The following is a 22317-nucleotide window of genomic DNA, read 5'->3' on the forward strand; positions in this document are numbered from 1 at the left end:
CAGGGAGGGTTGGCCTCCCCTTAGTCCTTATTTTCTGCCCTTCTCTGAGCCAGCTCCTCTACTCGGCAGCCAAGGCCACGGCCAGCAACGTGCCCTGTCCACATCACTCTCCATTTCAGTGGGACCAGCCCTCACATCAAGCTCGGCTGTATCACCATTATTCCCACCTTCGGGATGTGCTCTTTGTCCCCTTCCTGTTCCTAACCAGATAAAGCCCACTACCCCACCTCCTCTCCGGAGCCTTCTCCAACTTTCCCAGTATGAACAGATGTTCCTCCTTTGAGCATAATTTGGCCCCGAGGTTTTACCTTATCTTGGCCACTAGTGGCTCTTATCTCCTTTACAACCAAGTCGAGGCTCCATGAGGACAGGGACCCAAGCACCCAGTAAAAATAGGCTAGGTAATTATTGATTGATTAGATGACAGTTCACTGAGGATTATCAGGGACATCCCTGACCCCCACCACATCCTAGTGGTTGTGACCAGGATCTTTTGTCGGCTCATCTGGAATCTCTCAAAAGATGCTCCTTCAGGCGAAGGCCTGGGGCCTGGTCCCAAACAGAGGCTCCCAGAAAGTGAGTAGCCAGAGTTAGGAGACCTGGCTTCTAGTCCTGGTCCTATACTGGCTGTGTGACCTGGGGGAGGTCACTTAACCTTTCTGGGTATATCAGTTTCCTCAGCTGGGGAAAAACAAGAAGGCTGGGAATAGATGGTTGCTAAGGTCTCTCTTGGCTCTGACACATGGTTTGGGATTCTGTGCTTGCAACCCAGCCCAGCCTTGAGACCGTGGGCAGAGAAACATCTCTAACTCTGGGTCATCCTGCCCTATACCTGATGGTTGTCCTCAGCTGATGGGGAAGGACAGGGAAGCTGGATCACCTGGGGGACCCTACAGCCTCTGCCCTAGAGCAACGGCCGCTCCTAGCAGCCCCTCACTTCCTCCCATGGCCTTTCCTAGGAGGCAGAAGGGGCCGAAGTCCATTCCACTGAGCCTGGAAGGCCGTGAGTCTCAGGGTAATCTCAGAGGAAAAATAAACTTCAGCCCTAGCAGGGGCCCTCGGGAAAGGCTGCAAGCTGGTGGAAAATACCCGAGGCGGTGTGTCCACGTGGAGCTGGCCAAGGCGGCCACAGAGGCAATAAACCGTGCTTATCTGGGCGTCTGCTGCTGCATTCTGCCCTGTCTGCTTAGGGAGCACTAGGGGCTGGGCCCGGGGATAGGAGGGGGACCAGATGCCTGCCCTGATCCTACCTCTCCAGCCACGGGAATACTCTCCCTGGACACAAGTGGGACACAAGCCCCTCTCCCTGTAAGCGCCAGCCTTTGCAGTGCAAGGTCAGAGGAGCACCTCCCTGTTGTAACTCCATGAGCACATGTTTAGTCTAAAATCCACGAGCACTATGTAACTCTGAATGTTTCACCTCCGCCGTGGACAACATAAATAACAGCAGAGGGACAGGAGGCTGCCAAAGCGCCACAGACAGCTCAGTCTCCTGCTCTGACACCGGCCATCAGGGAGGGGGACAGCAGCAGAGAAGGGGCACCTCAGCCCCCTACCGTTCTAGGAACAGGCTCCCACCCCGCCAGGCGGCCAGGGCCACGGCCAGGTTAAGCAGAGCTGCCTGGGCCTTGGCGGCAGAAGGGATTTCCTTTCCTCGCCCCCACACCCCACCATGCAGACTACGTCATCAGGACCCAGGCTCCATGGGCCACATGACCAGACTGTGTAGGGGAAGGGGCGGGGGGGTGGGGTTGCTGGCTAAGAAGGAGGCGGGCTTTGTCTGGTTTACCTGGCAGCCACCAGGAAAAAGGGCAATTCGTCCCTGGAGGCCACTGTCTGGGCACGCGGGAGAAACAGAAGGGGCTATGTGAGGGGGGTGGGAGAGGGGCTGGCTCCAGGAGTGTGGTGACCGCTCCCAGATGTGGGCTGAGCCCCTCAGGAAAGAGCTCTGCTCAGCTGCTCCTGCGAGCACTTCCTCTGGCCCCCTGACCTGCTCCGGAGGCGGGGTGGGGGTGAGAGGAACTAGAGGCTGTGGCTCGGTCAGTCACCTGGCCAAGGCTGGGCGGTTCCATGGGGCTGCGGCCAGGGCCGCAACTGGGCTCTCGGCGATCTCTCGCCAGCCCTGGCGGCAAGCCTCCAATCTGGTTCCATCTGCCTATGACCTGGGATGGAGGAGACACAGGAAGGGAAGTGTTTAATCCTGAGAGCAAGCTCCTGGGGAGGGGCCACAGAGCTGGGCTGAGCCGCCAGCCACCAGCCCGAGTTCGGCAGGTGTCCTCTCCATGGCACTGGCGGGGCACACAGCCAGCCTGCCGAAAGGGACACGCTGCTCATGCCTGCACGGTCATGAGCCACGGGGAAGGCCGATGCTATGCACCCCGACTTTGCCACATCTACGGGGGCGCGTCTGAGGCTTTAGGTGGCCCCAAGGACCTCTCTGAGCCTCAGGTTCTCCATCTATAAAATGGGGAGAAAATGAATGCCTTCCCAGTTCACAGCCTGTGGCCGGTGCAGAATTAGAGGGACTGCCCAACACTAGTACTATGAATAGTAGTAGCAAAAATCAACGTCTACGGTTGCAAAGTACGGACCCTTCTGTCTCTTGTCTGATGTTAGCAGGAGAGGATGGCATTTTCAGATTGTGGTAACTGGGGTCCAAAACTCATGGTGTTTCACCTGGCCACAGTCCACGCTCCCTGGCTGATTAGGCTGATAGGATGACAGGGCAGTGGCCCTAATGAACTGACACTTCTAAGCCTCCTCACCCCTGGCCACGGGAGATATGTACTCCTGTGTCTCCTCCATGGGAGTCAGAGAATCCACACTCTGGGAAAAAGAACATCGGATATCATGTAATCTAATGTTCCTATTTTACAGACGAGGAAAAGGAAATTCAGACTTCTTTGGTACCTGTTGCTGAAATACACTAAAAGCATCAAAAAGGTCATGGGGTGGAGACGGCTGATGGGTCCCTCCCCAAGTCCCAAGAGAATAATATTGTGCCAGAGCCAGCGGGCACAGCAGGGTGACAGGGAGAGTGTCAGTGAAGTTAAGGGCTGCTACCTCCCCCCAGCTTTTCAGTGCCCAGGAGAGGCTGGCCACCAGGCAGACAGGGCCCAGGGGGAGGGTGTTCCCAGCTCTCAGAGGCTACCACGAGTGTGCGTGTGCACGTCCCTACACGCTCCCTCTCCCACAGCATGAGGGGAAGCCTCAGTAGCGATGTGTGGCTTTGCCGCACGTCTCAGAGAGGCTGGGAGGGAGGAGCGAGACAGGGGGCCTGGCACGGGCCTCCTGCCTTCTGCACGTATGTCCCTTTGGCAAACGACACACCCTTTGAACATTCCCTCTTGATGCAACCCCGGGGTGAGGGGCGGAGGGGCCAGGGAGGGCACGACTCATGTTCTGTCTGTTTGTAATCAATGGGAAGGCCTGGTCAGATCCCTGCAGCTCCGCCAGGGCTGGGCTTCTGGGAAGGTCCCCTCACCCCTCCCTAATCCTCTTGACAGCTTGCCCACGGCAACCAGCTCCTGAATCCCTAGTATGGCTCCTGGCACTCACCGCCTACACTGCCCTCCAAGACCCCATCTGCCTCCTTACATTAGACTGGGAAGGGGCTCCGAGCCAACTGAACAAACCCTGGATATACTGGCCGCAGCCTCACTGTCTGCGTGCTGGGTGACCCTGGCCCAGGAATACACCTCCCTGGGCTCCTGGGTCACAAGAGGAGGATCTGTCAAGCCCTGCCCACTTTGTCAGCTAGGATGTCAGCCAGCTTGCAGACTCTCCCCAACTTCATATCAGCCTGTACCCGTCCTTCATGCCAGCGCCTTAGTATCCTCTGCAGAGGACTGGGAGGGGAGGGCTTGGTGAGCACGTGCACCCCCAGCCCAGCGTGCTTACCTTCCACCTCTGATGAGCCATTCCCAGCAGACAAGGCCCACTGCTGTGGACAGAAAAGGGCAGAGATGAGGGGGTCCACCTTGGGCTTCTGTGCTCTGGGGCCGAATTGACAAGAGCATAGAGGCCCCTCTGAGCTCCTTGCCACCCGCTGCACACACTCTGCCCTGTCTCAGAGCCGCCTCTTTCCCAGTGCAACTAAGATCTCACTGGACCCTGCGTGGATCCCACCCTTTTCTCTGGCCTCAGTTTCCTCATTTGGATAGGGTGGAAGGCTACAGGCTTTTGCAGACCCTTGCCTTCTATGTCTCAAAGATCCTGCAACCCTTAGGGGTCTCCCTTCTCCCCAGCCCTGCTGGGCCCTGTGCAGCCCGCCTTGGCTGGGTGCCAAAACCCCCAGGGTGGGGGTGGGGGGCGGGAGGAGGTGATCAGCTGGTGGGAGCCGAGGGGCTGGAGCGGGTGGCGCCATGAGCTGGTGCTGCCGGTAACGTTACACCTCTGGCCAGCCCTGCAGCAGGCAGGCAGTGGCCGGTAGTGGGGCTCTTCCGCCCCTGCAGGACTGCCCAGCCCACCCACTCCTGGGTTGGGGCTGGGGACTCCTGGGGCAGCAGGACAGTGCAGTGGGAAGGGATCTCATTGGCTTTGTCAGGATTTCACTGCCCAAGCTGGCTCCCAGCCAGACTCACCCAGCTCCTGGGAAAAGGGCCCTGTTCGCTTCCCCAGGCCCTGCACTCAGGAACTCTGACTGCCCACCCGGGAAAGAGGGCACAGCAGGACCTCTTGTCTCACCCTCAGCCCACCCAGGAGCCCTGGGCTCACCCAGAACCCTGGTGGGGGCAGGGCCCAGCCTCCCCACCAATGGCCTGTTCCGCTGTCTTCCCCTCCACCAGGCCAGGTCAGAGGTCCTGGGGGCGCCTGCCTGGTCATGGGGCCTCGACCCTGACCACAAGGCCAGGGACCCGCCTGGGATTAGTGGAGAGATGCTTTTAGCAAAGCCACCAGGGCTCCAGGGGCCAGACAGGAAACCTCCCTCCCTTCCCTGTGGCTTCCCTGCCCCCGCCAAGACAGACCCCGGAGCTTGAGTCTGGGACAGCCCAGCCTGAGGTCTTCTCCCAGAAGATGTGGTCCAGCCTGGCTCCTGGGAAGTGTGTGGACATCCATGGAGGTGCCGCTCCCAGAGTGGGTCTGTGATTTCAGAGCCCCTGCCCCCAGTGCTGGCGGCTGGGAAGATAAGGGGGGGGGGGGCCAGTCCAGGGCTGGGATAGGTCTTACCTGGGGGGGCACAGCGGGCAGTGCCAGCCCAGCCAGGAGCTGCAGGAAGCAAGTGAACAGCCTCATGGCAGGCATCTTCTCAGACGTCCCAAGCCAGGAGGTTCCAAGGGAAAACCACCATGCTCGGCCCCCTGGGGGAGCCCCTGGCACAGGAGGAGAGGACCTCACTGCTGCTGCGAGGTCACCGCAGGTGGCCCGAGCATCCTCTGGAAGCCCCGGGAGCCTGAAGTCCGCAGGTAGGGCTGGGGCTGGGGCACCTGATGCGGAGCGCCGGGCGGGGCGGGGCGGTGTGGGGCAGGCGGGTCCCTGGGGAGGTCCCTTCGGGCGCCCAGCGCGACCCCAGGGCCTCTCGTGGAGGCCAGTGGAGAGGCAGCCTCCTCCTCAGACAGCAGCTCCCTTCTGGGACTGCAGCCTGTTGGCGACTGGGTTTCAAGGGCCGTGAGAGGGGCGGGGCCACAGGCCAGCCCCGCCCACCGTCGACGAGGCCTGGGAGCGGCCCCCTCGGGTGGCTGCCGCTGCGGCCGCGCGGACCCGAGAGCGCCCGGCCCGCAGTGCGCGGAAGGGGCGCCCCCGCGGCGGCCTCTCTCGCCCCGCTGCCGCCCAGCCCGCAGCTTCCCGCGGGACGCCCGTGACCCAGGCGGCACCCAGGGCCGACCCCGAGAGGGGCCGGCGGCTGCGCTCCCGCTCCTCTGGGCTGGCGTGGGTGCGGGCATCCAGGTAGTGGAGCGCAACATTTGCCAGCGAGGCTCCTCTCCTGACTGTCGCGGCCCCGGAAGAGACTGCAACTCCAGACCCCTAGGAAGGCAGCAGTTTGGTCTGGCCTTTTACAGTGCCACCTATGCCGTCCCCGCAATCCCCGGGGGCGAAAGGCTTGTTAACCCCATTTTGTAGATGAAGAAACTGAGGTTCCCAGAGTGCCCCTGCCGGTATACGTCGCGCATGTACATGCACTCTTGAAAAGTGTGCGCGCGTGTGTTTTTGAGGAATTGAGGGAAACAAAATGCAAGCCACGTGACTCCAGAACTGTCTCTGCACCCCAGGCACCATCCTCCTGGTCAGGCACTCAGACAGTAGGGCAGCCCAGCTGCGGGCACCTGGCTGAGGGTCCAGCACTGTTTCCTCCTGTGGGAAGGCAGTTTTCTCAGGCCAATACATGTGGTTTGAGAGTGGCCTAGTGCAGCATTTCCTCCCGATCCCAGGGGACAGAAATCTCCGACTCAGCAGGGGGTCTGCCTCTAGGGATCTGTGTGCGTCTGTGTGTGCACGCGTGGGCACTGGTGCGTGACTGTGGAGATCCACATGTGCTTTGGGTCCATGTGGTCTGCGTGCATATGTCTGCCGTATGTATGTCCGAGTGTGGCTTGTGTGTGGGTCTGGTCTCTCATATCTCTGCATGCTTGAGTGATTACGTGTGTGTACGTGTCTCTTCTGTGTCTCCAGGTGTGTTTGGAAGCGTCTGAATGTGCCTTTCAGTAGGATTGGGAATTTGTATGCCTGCCTGTGTCTTTGCGTGTGGATAAATATCCGGACTGGCTTCTGTGTATGACTGTGCATCTCTGTGCATTTGTGTGCGCCCTGCCATGGTCCTTGAGCGTTCATCACCCCACCACTCTCCATGCACAGCTCCCTGGCTGCAAGAACCCGACGGGATTCAGGGATTGGCCTGGGCCTGGGGCTGGTGGGCACTGTGGGAGGGGAGAGGCCTGGGGGGCAGCCCCTACTGCTCACATTCCAGCCAGGAGCAGAGAGGCCAGGGCAGCCCCAGCTCTCACCCCAGTGACCTCTGTGTCCATTGCCTGCCTGCCCACCCACGCAGGGCTGCCGGAGATATTGCCTCCCTGCCTGGCCAAGCCCGGAGGTCCAAGAGCCAGGGGCCAGCCATCCACCAGCTAAGCGGGGGCCGCAAGGAACTTTCTGACGAGCTCCAGCATGTTAGGTAGGATTCATGGAGCTGACAGACTCCTTCCTGGGCCCAGGGTCATGGTGGAGGGTGTCTGGGCATTGCTGTGCATGTGTATGGGGGTGAGCAGATCTATGCGTACCTGGATCATATATGTTTGTCCATAATGTCTGTGTGGCATAGCACATGTGTTTATGTGTGTTTCTTATTTTGGATTTGGATTTGTGTACGTGGGCACAAGCATGTGCTGTGCATGAGTGTGTATATTTAAATATCTGTATTGTATATGGCTGTCTATAACTGAATGTTTTCAGCACTTACGCATTGGGCATATTTGCCTGTAAATGTGTGTGTAGGGATGCATATGTTATTTATGTGCATGTGTTTGTATTCATTCATTCTTTAATTTGACACATATTGCTTCAGTCCTACTATACTTTAGGCACTGGCCCAGGTGCTGGGGGTGTGGCGCAGGGGTTCCCTCAAGGCTTGGGTTCATGAGGGACAGGTACAGACAGCTGGGGATGCTGTACCCTCCTTCTACACTCTTGAGTGAACGGAATGCCTGGACCATGTCTGTGGTTCCCACAAGTGTGCCTGTGTTTTGTTTTTTGTTTTTGTCACTAAACTGGGGACCACACCATTCTAAACCTGGCTTCTTGGGTTGTGAGACGAATTAGCTACGGTAGGCTGGGGGCCGAAAGCAGCGAGACCCAACATTTTCATGGGTGAGACAGAAGCTCACTCTTGCTCATATCCAGTCCAGGCGGGCGTGCTGGTGGCTCTGCTCCCCTGGATCACGGCCCCAGTCCTTACCAGCCCTATAACCTAAAGTGACTTCCGGTACTTCTCAGAGCCCCCCCCCCCCCAACTGCCTCCTCCATCCCAAGTGGGAATAATGCTCCTGTCGCAAGTCAGGACTAATAGCCTGACTTCTGATTCAACTTTGGATTCTTATTAGAGATACGAAAACACTCCTGTTACAGGGCAGGGTCTTTGCCATCACAGACATGAGACAGATAGAAAATAAAGAATTTTCTGCTTCTGCCAATTGCAGAGGAGCAGGATGATGGAGGGACTGGCTTGTCCGCGTGAATGCGTGTGCACTCCTTCCTCCGCCTCCCGTGCCCTGTATTCTCCCCATCACCATCCAGGCGATCGGGCCCCAGGTGTCATCAAGGCCTTTTGAGTAGATCCACCGGCAGAACCAATGCTCGAAACTCCACAGGGAACTGGTTATCACCGCAATCACGCGTCGTTGCTGGGAAAGAAATGGTGTTCAGTGAGCACTTACTATGGGCCAAGCGCTGTGCCTGGCGCTTGAGCCACTTCAGCTCGGCTGAATGCCACCACAACACTGGGAGCTCGTTTTCGTGATTCCCATTTAGAATATGGGAAGATGAAGAGGCGGGGAGCCGAAGCGATTTCCCCATAGCCATTTAGCTACCAAGAGAGTAGCAAGGTGAGGGTCAGCCTAAGTCTTTCTCCAAGTTCTGTCCAGCGGGCATAAGCTTTCTGTGCCAACCAGATTACCTACCTGGAAGGTAGGGCCTGTGTCTTGAACGTTTTCGGAGGCTTCCCCTTGCTGGAGCAGAGTGGGTGCTTGACAGACTCTGCAAGGTTGATGATGTGAGGCAGGGAGCAGCCCTCACCCCAGGCTTGGAGCCGACGCTGTTGCAGGGAGTCAGACAAATATAGGTAAACACAGGGTCTGGGCCATGACAATAGTCACCCTGAGAAGCTGTGGGTTCTAGTCCCGCACACCAGGCTGCCAGGCCGGCCCCTTCCTCCCAAGGCCGTCCCAGCACACCGGGCTTCCCACACCTTGCATTAGTCATGGTTTTAGCCTGAAAACACCTGCCTCGACCCATCCCAATTTCCTGCCTTTCAGCTTCCTGACTCATTTTCCCATTTTGGCCTAGCCTTTTCATTGTGTTGATCCTCTGAACTATTTCCCAACTGTGACTTTTCCTACTCCCTTGATGACAATTCAGCATCTGTCTCAGGTGGCACGAGGTAAGCACACTCCCTGTGACCTTGTCCCTGAGCCCCAGACCTGGCTGTGGCACAGGTGGGTGAGAAGTAGCATCTCCAAGGACTAGAATCTCTCCTTTCCTGGCTGGCAGGGACAGCAGCAGCCGGCAGCTTGGGCCGAGGGCCTTTCCACTTTGTAGGCCGGACAAGCTGTAGCCACCAACTAGCCAAGGTCACCAGCAGGAAGCTGCTTGGTCAGTTTCGTCTGCCTTCTCCTCCTACCCCCTGGGCTAGGGTCTCCTGTGGGCCCACCTCAGCCTTAACACTGAGCCCCTTTCCTTCTCTCCATGCACTTTTTCTTCTTAAGTTTATGTATTTATTTTAAGAGAGAGAGAGAGAGTGGGAGGGAGGGGCAGAAAGAGAGGGAGAGAGAATCCCAAGCAGGCTCTGCATCAGCAGCACGGAGCCCCGCGTGGGGCTTGAACTCACGCACCATGAGATCGTGACCCGAGCCGAAGCCAAGAGTCAGATGCTTAACTGACTAAGCCACCCAGGCGCCCCATCTCCATGCACTTCTTCAGGCGGGCTTGTTAGCCTTGCCGGCCACTGGGTGAGGCCCTCCCCATCCAGGTCCCCCCAGCACCTTGAATTGCCTCTCCATCACAGCACTCGGCTCATAGTCTCATCACGGCCCAGCTGCTTGTCCGTCTTTCCTCAGACTGTAGGTCTGAGAAGGCAGACACCTGTTCACCCTTGGATTGCCAGCACCTTGTCCAGTGCCTGGCACATGTAATGTTTGTTGAGTTGGATCAATCCTCCAAGCACTCTCCCCTCTCCCTACAGGGAAGATGGCCCAAGTCTGCCCATTCCTTACCCAATTGTCCTTCAGTCTTCAGAGGCAGCCCTCCTAGACCCCATGCTCCATACAACTTGGGTGGGCCTCTCTGGTAGGGGTTAAGTGTGGGAGGACAACCTCCCATTACTATGTAATCACGCCCTGGGTTGGTCACCACAGCCCCGCCAGCCCCCAGGGGACAAGGCTCATGCTTCTGGCCAGAGACCAGAACCCAGTGGGGGGCCTGGGGTGGGGTCAAGTTGGAAAGGAGACCAAAGCAGAGCCCACGGGTGATCCAGCGGTTCCCAGGGGTGGGAAACAAGATGGCACCCGCCACGAGGGCTGCGAACAAGGGAAGCCAGGCAAGGTGCCCGCCGCCTCGTCCCAGGCCTTTGGGGCGACGCGTCGTCACCAAAGGATCGGAAACCTGTACTTTGGGCACTTGGCAGCCAGGGCTGGGTTTTTCGTGTTTTCTGTAATTATTTCCCTTTTGTTCTCCCTTAGTATTTAGTAAAGCCCTTTGTGAAAATGCCAGCTGGTCTCAGCTGCGCTAAGAGGATGACAAAGGGGTCCTCTGTGCGTGCTCGGCCTTCGCCTTTAACGGAGGGACCTAGCTTAGCGGTGACAGCAGAGTCAAGGACCACCAAGGGCAAAGGGAGGCTCTGGGGCCACAGCCAGCACCTCGTGTTCAGCAGCCTCTCTGACGCTGAGTCCCAGATTGGGCTTTATTGAAACCAGAGGGGCTGGAGGGCTGGCCAGTCACAGCTGCTTTGAGGGAGGGCATTTGTTCAGATCCCGGTGGTGTCCAAAGCTCTCGAGAAATCCAGAGGCCAGGCACCTGCTGTGCTGCGGCTACCCAACGAGGGGGGCAGCCCCTCCCCAACTGGGGCCACTGGGCAGGCTGATGTCGAGGAATCGGGCTCACGAGCGGCTGCCAGAGCTGCCTCCCTCGCCTGCCCTCCCAGCTCAGGAGCCTTGCTAAGCCTTGGTCCCCTGCCTGCACACTGTCCACCAGGGTGGACGTCCAGCAGTCCCTCCCCAACTGTGGGGACCCTCCACGTCCTCCTCTCCTGGGACTACGCCCTGCTTCTCCTCCTGCCCCTCTTCTTCCCCCCACCATGCGTCTCTCAGTTGCCCTGGTGAGAGGAGCCTGGGAGACCTTCCTCCTCAGGAACAATCGCCTCTTTCTCTCTGTTGTGTAAGTGATACGGGAGGAGAGGAAGCTATTTGTAACTAATCGGCTGTGATGTGGAACAGGAGCTCAGGGAGCCGACAGCTCGGGGCTGTCCCGCCTCTGCGACAGCTGGGTGGTTGGTGATGGCGATGGCGGGTCACCCTTCTCCTCCCCCACCCCAACGGGGAGGCCTGCGGGACGATGGCGGGCGGGGGCGGGGGGGGGGTACCTCCTGTGCACCGGGCTCTGTGCCTGACATGCTGAATATAAGGGAATCTCACAGGCACCTTTGAGGGAAGTATTGCGGCTCTCACGTTTCAGGCGAGGACGTGAACTTTGAGAGAGTGAATTCTTTCAGCGAGCAAGCCCCAGAAGGGAGAGGGATGGACGAGGACCAGCTGAGGCTGTTCAAGAAGGCGGTGTTGTGCGGGGGACAGAGTCTGCTTCTCCCTCACTACGTGACCTTAGGCTAGTCTTTTCAGCTTGCTAACTCCAACTCAAAGGCTGATTGTGTGGTTTAAATGAGAAAGTGGAAGTCCGTCACGTAGCACAGGGCCTGGGGACACCGTATGTGCTCAACAAATTCAGCTCTGATCATTTCCTGCAGAAAAGGGGAAAGAGGGAAGCCAGATCACCCCCCACCAAGTTGCAAGCTGACCTCACCATGATCACCAGGATACGGTCACCATAGATAGCAGGAAAACCATCCCAGAGGAGGCTTTTAGATTATTCTTCTAGATTGAGATAAGTCTTCTAGATTATTCTTCTGCCCTCCAAGGGATGGAGCTAACCTCAGGGTCCTCCTTCTCCATTGAGTGGGAATCCTGGGAGAGGATGGGAGAGAAGAGGGCATCCACCACCATCGGGCCCCTTCTCTGTGTCACTTAATATTAGGAGGCGGAGGTGAGTCTCGTTCATAGACAATCACGGATAATTATGAATGAGCATCTGAAAACCCAGAATCAAGGTGCAAAGTGCTCTGGGAACGTAAAGGGTGGGGAAGACGATGCTGGCGTGTGTGGTGTGTGTGTGGGCTGGCGGTGGAGAATCGAGATAAATATTGGATCTCCCTGGCCTGAGAATCCTGGCCATCCTTTCCCCCAGGGAAGGCATTCACCCTGGAAACTGGAAGATTCTGTGAAAGGGGAAGGGATATGGAGCCTAGAACCAGGGCCCTGGGGCTTCTTGGGGAAGAGGCCTGGAGTCTTTGCTCGGTGCTCACACTGATGCGGAGGACCCCGGGGTGGAGAAGGGGTTCTGTTTCTGTCAGGAATCATGCTGTCTCTGTTGTGGGTCAAAAGGCCAGGGGAGACAGTACAGACTAAATGTCTCATAATCGGAACAGCGTGGATGTGGGTGAGGATCCCTGTGACGGCTCATATCTGTTCCCTTGTAATGTCATCTCTGGGAGTGTTAGCCACTGGTCAGGTTGTCGTGGGGGCCAGCCGGTGAAGCAGCAGGACTCAAGCTAACGACGGGGGAGAGAAGGAGCTGCATCTTCTTTGGGTTCTTTGCGCATTCAGCCCTACTCAGTGCCAGTTCCTGGGCTCAGTGGTGGGGCCACCAAGGTGGTGGCCCTCGAGGAGCTTCTAATCCAGTGGGAAGGGTTTAATGTTGTCTTAAACCATACCAAGTCTGTGCAAACAAAACCCTACAAAGCGTCTGCCATGACTCACGGTCATAGGCAGGTGAGCAGCTCTAAATCTTAGATGGCCTATCCTCTCGAGGACTTTCAGGCTTCTGAAAGAGAATGTCCCAGAAAATTCCCAGGAGGTCCACAGAGGGGCAAGAAAGGCTTTGCATAGAGAAGGTAATGCTTATTCAGCATCTTTCAGGATAGATGGAAATTTATCAGGAATCGAAAGGCCAAAGGAGCATTGCAGTCAAGGGGAGGTATGGATTATTTGCTGAGGTATGAATTATTTGAGGGCCATCGAGGAATCTGGGGGGGGGGGGGGCTGGACTGTGTGCAAGGGAGGGGAGGGACTGTGTCTGGAGATCAGCAAGATCTGGAAGGGAAGACTGAGATCAGATTGTGAAGTGTTTTGAAGGCAGAGTTCGTAGTTTATTCCAAGGGCTCCAGGGAGCCACTGAAAGTTCTTGAGCAGGAGAGTGAAATGGCCAGATGTGTATTTTGTAGAAAAACTCTGGGCAGGTGGTGGGTTTGGCCTGAAGGCAGGAAGACTAGGTCTGTGGTCATCACAGAACGGAAAGTAGCCTGAACCGGGTAGTGGCTATGGGAGGAGATGGGACAGGACAGTGCTACCCAGATAAAAGTTCACTTCCAAGCTTTCTTTACAGCAGGCTATGGCCTGATGACTTAGTTCTGGCCAATCTCTGCCCCTCAGGGCATCTTAGGGTTCTGGGAATAAGTGGAAGCATTGGGTTTGACCTCTGGGGAGTCTCTTTAAAGAGAGAAGCATTTCTATCTGCCAAGTTTTTGCCTGGGACTCAACTATGATGGTAGGAGCGTGTGCAGTCATCTTGGACCAGGAAGATGAGTTGGAAGGACACTGGATCCCTAAAAATTTTCAGGGTCACTATACCAGCCCCGGCTGGCTTATATTCAGAATTATTTTATGAAAGAGGTGAATAAACTTCTGTCTCACTCAAGTCACAGTTGGTTTTGGAGTTTTCTGTTAACATATGTGCTGCTCCACAGTTTGCCTTATAAAGGTGGAAAAAAAATGAGTTCCACAGTTCTACATGAGTTTTATAGAAAAAAGGCTGCATTCTTCCATGGCTTATCCTGGGGAGTGAGTCATATCACTGTTTCCTGGGGAGAACTGGGGCTCTCCCATTCCCCTGCAGTTTGAAGCAGGAATGGGGAGGCCACTGTTAAGGATACAGATGTGGCCCAGCTGAGCTGGACCCGCCTCACCAGCCACATCCCTCCCTTCCCAGCGCTCATCTTCCCCCAGAGAGCACAGGAAGGAAACTGTTGGGGGCGAGGGGTGCAGAGGGGAGCCAGATTAGTTCCTCTTATGGTTGGATTCCCAGGGGTGGAGGAGACAGAAAGTCTAGCAGAGCCTTCAACAGACAGACAGTGGACCTCCAGCTGGCCCTTTGGGCCCCAGGCTCTTCTGTGAGTCAAAGAACATTTGGCTGCTTCTCCAAAGATCCTCCTCTGCCCCCAGCTCCCCTCGTCTTGGAGAAGAACAGGGGCTTTGAATCTATAGCCCTGGAGGCCCTAAGGGCCAGCACTGCCTCCTGCCTTGAGTAAAATGTAAGGGGCAGGAGCAGAGGGGCAGTTGGGCTAGAGGCAGACATCTACAACTGCACTCTCCACCTTGCCAGCTCTAGCTTTAGGTCAGGAAACCTTCAGGGAGTCCACTTCTCCTCAAGTGCTAATCAAATGCTCCAAGATGACCTCACATACCTTGAATCACTTCCCTATCTCTCTGCCAGGAACCTGCAGGAGAACCTACACTTACTGAGCAGTTACTATGTGGCAATCTCACATGCACACGTCTGACCTCATTCCATCCTCACAACAGCCCTGAGAGTTAGCACCGGCCCCTTTTTAGTGGAGGAGAATGATAAGCCACAAACAGATTAACTTATCTCAGGTCACCCAGCTAGCGAGTGGCTGGGCTGGAACTTGAACACTAGTTACGTGACTCCAAAGACCAGGCTTTCTGTGCTAGACGTTGCTGGGGAGTCTCGGGGGCAGGCTGGGGGGCGTGGTGCGATGCCTGAAGTCACAGGGGGTGGTTTCCAGGTCCTCCCAAACCTAGATCAGTTTGTGAAGGAGGAGCATGGTCCTGAGCATCCTGCCTCCCAGCTCCCCTGCGTCCCACCCCATCTCACCGTCCCTTCTTTTCGTCCTACCTTGTCTTCACTTCTCAGTATCTACACTCGGTCTTCAGTGACACTGGATTTGTACTTCGACCAGTAATAAAATTCATGATCCCTTATAGAGATTTGGTGATTCCAACCCCCTTTCATATACTTAGTGGGCTGAAAACACCCCTGTGAGGCACCCAGTGAGGAGATGGAACTGAGTTGCCTGGGGCCACGCAGCTGGAAAGGGACCTGGACCAAACTCGGTTTCTCAGCCCTGACCTCTGACCTCAGGCCTTTCAGCACTCTTTGAATGCCACCTACCCTGTTCCAGGCCCCCTACTGGGTGCCGGGGCCTAAGACACACCCTTGGCCCCTGACACACTCAAAACCAGCAAGATTAGGAAGAAAAGCTAAGGCGTCGCCCCTAAGACCCAGAGCTGATGTAAGCTGCAGTTGGGGGTCGGGGTTGGGGGTTCCTCAGAAGAGTCCATCCGAGGGACCACTCCCCGCCTCTCTCCAGGGGGAAGATGGCACATTCCTGATGCTCGCCATATGCAAATATCACCTACACTGTTTATTTGTTTGTGTATACTGATTCATCTCTAAACGGAACTAGCTTTAAAGGAAACGTCATAGCACTACCTTAGGAAGGTAACTGTAAAAATCAATTAAACTCTAGGTGGTTGCTGCTGGTGAGGATTCTGAGCCTGGGGCCTGCTCTCTTTTTGTTTATGAGGTATGAGAGACACATTAGCCCCTAACTGAGGCTTTCTCCTTGACTCATCAGGAGGATGGAAAAAGGATTGGAAGGCAGATAATTTTCTCACTCCATGATTTCAATGTTATTAAAGACTAGCCGAAATGATCACAAACATGCCCCAAATTGGGGCACCTGGGTGGCTCAGTCGGTTAGGTGACCAACTCCTGATGTCGGCTCAGGTCATGATCTCACCGTTCGTGGGTTCGAGCCCCGTGTCGGGCTCTGCACTGGCAGCATGGAGCCTGCTTGGGATTCCCTCTCCCCTTCTCTCTCTGCCCCTCCCCTGCACGCGCACTCTCTCTCTCTCAAAATAAATACGTACGTGAAAGGTTAAAAAAAAAACAAAAAACATGCCCAAGTCATCTCATATGCTGTTCATACTTTAAGAACCAGTGGCATAGAAAAACGAAACTTCTAGCGCCTGTGGTCGGGGCAGGTATGATGTCTGGGGGGGTGGACCCCACGGGGCAATATGGAAGGATTGTGTCATCTTCTCTCTAAAAGAGGACAAAGGATAGGTGGGCTTCTCAGCTTTGGTATATCCTTTTACAACGTGAAAAGAGAATTTTTTTTTTTTTAAGACTTTGAAGCTTGCTGTCTTGGGAGGCCCACAAGACCCCAGGTAACTTTCCTCTCTGTTATGGCTGAGAAAGTTCAGTAGACTAAGTTGCAGGGCCTACCTAAGCACATCCAGCAGGTTACCACACAAAATACTGAGCAGACCCCTAACAGTCCTCTCTAGAGCATTCCCCGTCCCTCGATAGGTGAATGCAGCATCCTTTGTGCAGAAGACCTGTTCCCCATCAAAGAAAACCCAGTTCCGTGGAGGTTGGTCCTGGGAGAAGAGCTTCTGAGGAGCCATCTTGGGATTCTGATTTCGGCCCTTGAAACTAGGTTCGCCTTCCCTTAGGGGTGTCTCACTTCCTGACTCCCACTGCTCCCACCCTGTTGGTTCCAGTGGGTGCTCTGAGGAAGGGAGGACAAAAGGGCCACAAACACCGAAGGAACAGGAATTGGTCAGTGCAAGAGCCTGAGACGTTTATGTTCCAGTGTTGGGGTCCTGGTGGCCTCGGTTCCAGGCCTGTGCCTGCTTCCACATGTAGGGCTCATCTGCTAGCCTACCACCTGGGGTCCCCCTAACTTTGCCCCCTCTTCATGGCCGAGTCCAAAGAACTCCTGGCCAGGCCTTTCCGGTTCAGGGCTGGTTCTTGCACCAAGGGAAACACTTCTAACTGGTCTCAGCAATGCTTCCCCTTCCCGCGAGACTCACCTCTCAGGTTTGGGGTGTGGCCTAGCTGCACAGTCACTTTATTTTCATTAAATAATATAAATTCATTGTAGAAAGTATGAATTAGCATAAAGATGAAAATAAAAATCACCCAACCTCATCATTCATAAAAACCCCTATCAATATTTTGTTGTATATCCCTCTAGGTTTTTTCAAGGCACACATATTTTAAGTTTATTTATTTTGAGAGAGAGAGAGAGCATGTGTGTGCACAAGTGGGGGGAAGGGCAGAGAGAGAGGGAGACAATCCCAAGCAGGCCCTGCTCTTGTCAGCACAGAGCCTGATGTGGGACTCGAACTCATGAACTGAGATCATGACCTGAGCTGAAGTCGGACACTTAACTGACAGAACCACTCAGGTGCCCCTCATATATCTTTTTTTCTTATAAAAAGGGCATCTTATTGTTTGGTAGCATGCTTTTCTCCATTCTATCATATTTTAGTGATGGCTTTTCCTATCAGCAGTGAAAATTCTATGGGTCCAGCAGCATTAGCATCACCTGGGAGCTTGCTAGAAATGGGGGGTTTTAGATCTGATGTTAGACTTGTTGAATCAGAATCTTCATTTTAACAAGATCCCCAGGCAATTCTTATGTCTCTTAAAGTTTGAGAGTGCCGGGGACACCTGGGTGGCTCCGTCAGTTAAGTGTCTGACTCTTGATTTTGGCTCAGGTCATGATCTCACGGTTGTGGGATCCAGCCCCTGTGGGGCTCTGCACTGAGCGTGGAGCCTGCTTGGGATTCCCTCTCTCCCTCTCTCTCTCTCTCTCTCTCTCTCTCTCTCTCTCTCTGTCTTTCCCTCTCTCTCTCCCCCTCTGCCCCTTCCCCATGTGTGCTCACACTCTCTCTCTGTCAAAAAAAAAAAAAAAATGTGTCAAGTTTGAGAGTGCTGCTACTTGGTGTCATTTTTAATGATCGTATCCCCAGGGGATACTTGCAACCACGTGGCTAAAATTTTCTTTTCAAATCTACCTATAATTGGGCATTTAGGTTATATGTAATGTTTGCTCTGTTATTAACAATGCTACAGTGAGCATCTTTATACATATCTGTTGGTCAGGTCTCTTAAATTCCTAGGAGTAGAATTTCTAGGTCAAGGACTTTTGATGCTTATCGTCATCAAGTTGTCCTACAGAAGGACTGTTCCAGCTCACACTGTTCCCTGCAATGCCCAAGAGTGAAGAGATCCCTACCCCCTGGCAACTTCCGTATTACCCGGTCTTTTACCTCTGCCATCGGTTCTGTGAAAATAGTATTTCAGGGTTGGCTCCGGATATGTTTCCTCGTTACTAGGCCGTCAATTTGAACATTTTTCCATATGAGTACTGGCCATTTGCATTTCTGCCGGCTGGACGTCTGCTGGCTGAGAAAGCTCGGGTAGAGGTCGCAGGGCCTGCGCAAGGTCAGACAGCGGGTTACTCCCACCAAGATAGGGAGAGACATTGCCACTGAGGGCTGCAGAGAGGGTGGCCTGAGCCCGGTCCTTGTGCAGAGCCCTGCACAGAGTGGACACTCATGTTTGCTGCCTGTTGGAGGGTACGGTGGGCGTGGGCCCAATTCGGACCCAGCCTGGCTCTTCTGCGGGCCCCAGCCTCATGCTGTGTCCGAGCCCCAGAGCAAGTGCCCGGCCAAGCCCCCCCCCCTCCTGGCCTAGCGAGGCCTGGATGCTGGCTGCCACCCAGGATGGTGCAGTCAGGTTCCAGCTGGGCATTCCATGGTTCCCCAAGCAGGCAAGCGGGCAGGCTGGCCAGATGTGCTGGGGGGGTGGGGGGGGGGGAGCCGGTGGTGAGGACAATTCAGGGAAGTGACCCTGCCCGGTAGCAGAGCTCCTGCCCCAGCAGGCATTGTGAGCCGCCCACTGGCCACTGTTGCTAAAGCTGCTGACGGTGGCTGCAGGAAGCTAGGCTTACTCAGCCCCGGCTGCAGGGCTGCACGTGGCTGTGTTTGCTGCCTCCCTCCACCCAGCTTTCCTCCCAGGCACGGCCTGCCCAGCCAGCAGCTGGGGGAAGCGGTGCGTGGGGAGGAAACAGGCGGGACCACCCCCCACATCCCCTGCAAGGCTGCACCTGTGCTCTGCCGGCCCTGCCACCTGTTGCCTGATTGGGCGCGGGGCCTGCCCCAGGGGCCTCGGCGGCAGAGCGAGGTGCAGGGCTGGGATCTGGGGTGGACCCCGGCCTGGGGCAGGCGAGCCAGGAGTGGGACCCCCTCGTCGACGATATCTACCGAATGCACCACTCACTCCCCACCGCCGCTGGGGTGCATCTGTATTATTATCTCCCTCTGACCAAAAGGGAAACCAAGGCTCTGAAAATAAGAGTAATAATAGCCTAACCTAGAGTTTGCTTATTAGGTGCCAGGAGCTCTTATTTGTGTCTCACAAGAATAGCAGGTACAGCCCTAGGCCCATTTTCCCTGAGGAAACCCAAACACAGAGACGCGAAGGCACTTGCTTTAGGTCACACAGCATGTAAGAGGCACCCCCACGTCTCTGACTGCAAAATCACACCCTTGACTCGTCCCTGACACGGCCTACCAGGTGACCCTTCCAGGATCTCGGTCCCTGCAGGAGCACCTGAGCTGTTCCTCGTGTGGCACTGCTCAGAGTCCCCTGGGCCTCTGTCTCACCATCCTCTTCTGTGTCTCCATCCCGCCCCCAGCCCCCAGGTGTCCTTGGGGACTGTCTCTCAGATGCTGTGTCCTCTGACTCTCTCTATCCTGCCCTGACTCTGGCTCCTCTCTCTGGTCCGCAAAAGGGACAAAGAGGGAATTTGCATGGAACGTGGCAAACAAATCGTGGCACCCAGTTGCCATGGGCAGCAGAAAAGTGTCTCCTGGGTGGGAGCTGAATGAGTAGAGAATAAAGCAGAAGGGAAGGGAGAAAGGAGCCAGTTCGGGAGGATGGGGGGCCAGTGGGGCTGGTGTCTGGAGGATGAGAGGGTGAACCAGCGAGGGGGCAGCAGCCATGGGCGCCCCCCCACACCTTTCTTCTTCTGCAGTGGTGATGGCCACCCCCCCCCCCAACCCCACACTGAGAGCCGCTGCTGCTGTTGGGAGCCTCGGGCTGCTGAGGATGGGAGGGCGGGGGAAGAAGGAGGAAGTTGTTCTCAGAGTGAGGGTCTCTGCGCAAGCCTGTTGACAAGCTTTCAAGTCTGCACGATAGGATTCTGGGTTCTCAACAGATTCACTTCTATCCCAAGTGGGGCCCAAAGCCAGGCCTCCAGGCCTTTGGCAATCAGGGTGGAATCCAACCACCGGCTGTCATGGCAACCTGTATCTCTTCGGAACTGCACAGAAAGGCCTAGAGTCTGCAGTCCAGGGGACCAGTCACTCAGTATGTGGCAATAGGCAAGCCCATGGGTGTGCCGGGGGGAATCCTACAGGGTAGGGCCCAGAAAGGGGTCCGACTCTGGCTCAGCCGCTTCCTTCTAGTCCTGGCCTCTTCCCGGCAGCGTCTCCAGGGTCTGGCCTAAGTTGGGCTTCAGCCAAGCTGGCTGGCCTCCAGGTGGATTTGGGACAGACAGCTGGGATGTGGTGTTTCCCGCTCCGAAGAGATGGAGGTTGGCAATGGGACCGTGGCGGGGCTGGAATCTGGAATGCTGGGTCCTTCAGTGACAAATCTCAGCAGGATGGTGGGGTCGTGGGTGGGTGGAGGCTGGACAGGCAGTCTTTAGTTAGGTTTCCCAGTGAGGGGATGTGACAGGGATTAGGGCCAGGTGGTCTCCATACCTCCACCCCTTCTTTATCTCGGTGCCTCTGAGCCCTGCATGGGTCCCTCTGGAAGGCCAGCCAGCTGACTCTGAAACTTCCTTCTTTCTCCTCACCCTAAAGGCCCTCACTTCTTCAGACCAGGTCCTCTGCTTGCCAGGGTCAGGTCAGCCCGTCCCAGGAAGCATCTGGCACTGTTTGCTCGCCTCTTTTTGATCGTCCTGGTGGACCTGGTCATAGCTGCCTGCGCTCCTGATTCTGGCATAGACGCTGTGTTTAGCTCGAGACAACCTTTGTTCGGCTCGACAGGGCACACGTGAGTAGTAACGCAGTCCTCCTTCCCCCTAGCTGCCAGGTTCAGCTTTGGTCCTTCTTTCTGTCCCTCCTTGTCTAAACAATTCCTATCCATCCTTTGAGGCCCATGTCAGATGTGAAGCTCGTGCTCCTCCCCATCTGTTCCAGGCAGAATCGCTGTTTCCTGTGTCTCCTGCGAATGAGGCACAGAGCACTGAGTGAATGACACTTCCCAAAGGAAAAAAAAAAAAAGCTTCTGGTCTTGATGGTGTCCTGCTCAAACATTTTCCATGGCTCCCCACTGTGAAAAGGCCTTTTGCCCTTTTGGGCTTCATCAGTCCCCTAGCCTGTGCCAGAGAACCCTCTACTCTAGTCAAGTGGTTCCCTAGCCTTCCCCAAACTTGGTCTGAACCCGCCCCTCTCCACTCCCCCTGCTCAGGCCATCCCCTCTCTTTAGAACACACACCACCACTCACATACTGAAATTCTACCCACCCTTGTGTCTCATGGCCCTGGGAGGCTGGTGGCTCTTGAAGGGGCATAAGGGGGGCCCAGGGTTCGTCTTCCGCCCCCTCCCCGATCTCCAGAGCCAATGGCTTTTGCACAACCTGCATCATATGTTCTATAATTTGAACCAAGCAGCGGCTGACAACCTCCCATTAATGTCTGTGTTAGTGCAAATGAGTATGTCATTGTGTGTGGATGAATACATGTACGTTCATGGGAAGATATCAGCAAGTATATGCACAGGGAGCTGTGTGTGCACTAAGAAATGTGTGGGAATGAATGTGCCTCTCCATGTGTGGGAGCAGGTGCGTCATGTCTGAGTGAACTTGTGAATGCACATGGGCCCCGTGTGCCAAAGCACGTGAGCACATGTGAACCTATACGGGGGGGGGGGGGGTTGTGTATGTTGAAGGTGTGTGTTTGCACATGCCGGCAAATCTGTCTGTGCACTGGGTGTACGTGTCCTGCTACACTTTCTTCTGCCCAGCCCAGGTTACTGGGGAAGGCCAAGGCCGGTCAGTCTCCCTTCCATGCACCTCCCAACCTCCAGGGGCACGAGGAGGGGCTGTATGTGACATCCTAACTTTTGACGGAGATAAATGCAGAATTCCTGTGAGGTCACTAGGCTGTGGCAGTGAGCAGCTGTGAGTGTCGGGGGTCTGGCTCCGTGGTGACCTGGCCCCTGGCCCCCAGGCCTCAGTATCCCCTGTCCCCCACTGAGCTGGTAACCGGAACTAGGAGGGCTCAGGAGGGGTCCAGCAAGAGACAATGGTTCTGTTCTGGTCCCCAGGCAACAAGACCCTACACCCTAGGCCTGTGAGGGGCTGCCTACGCTGGGCCCTGGCAGAGGGGATGGTGACAAGGCCAGAGTACCCACAGAATGCCAGGTCTATGGTCCTCCTTCCTCAGGGGACTAAACTTTGAA

General features: G+C 55.8%; 1 protein-coding gene across 6 annotated transcripts in view; it reads right to left on the bottom strand.

Moving 5' to 3' along the window:
• Nucleotides 1-22317, bottom strand: part of PGF (placental growth factor) — a 51530-nt gene that overhangs the window by 7064 nt on the left and 22149 nt on the right. For 3 of the 6 annotated variants that reach the window (XM_045451530.1, XM_045451529.1, XM_045451527.1), the window contains exons 3-6: nucleotides 18114-18279; nucleotides 15980-16095; nucleotides 8607-8740; nucleotides 5170-5208 (exon numbers count right to left, since the gene is read on the bottom strand). In XM_045451530.1, the coding sequence (XP_045307486.1) occupies nucleotides 5170-5208; nucleotides 8607-8740; nucleotides 15980-16095; nucleotides 18114-18122 (298 nt within the window). In that variant the 5' untranslated portion in view covers nucleotides 18123-18279. Of the gene's footprint in view, nucleotides 1-3900; nucleotides 3944-5169; nucleotides 5726-8606; nucleotides 8741-15979; nucleotides 16096-18113; nucleotides 18280-22317 lie in introns of those variants that run through there. The other 3 variants (XM_045451531.1, XM_045451532.1, XM_045451533.1) reach the window with 3 other exon arrangements.

Source organism: Leopardus geoffroyi, chromosome B3 (genome assembly GCF_018350155.1).
Source record: "Leopardus geoffroyi isolate Oge1 chromosome B3, O.geoffroyi_Oge1_pat1.0, whole genome shotgun sequence".
Lineage (NCBI taxonomy): Eukaryota > Metazoa > Chordata > Mammalia > Carnivora > Felidae > Leopardus > Leopardus geoffroyi.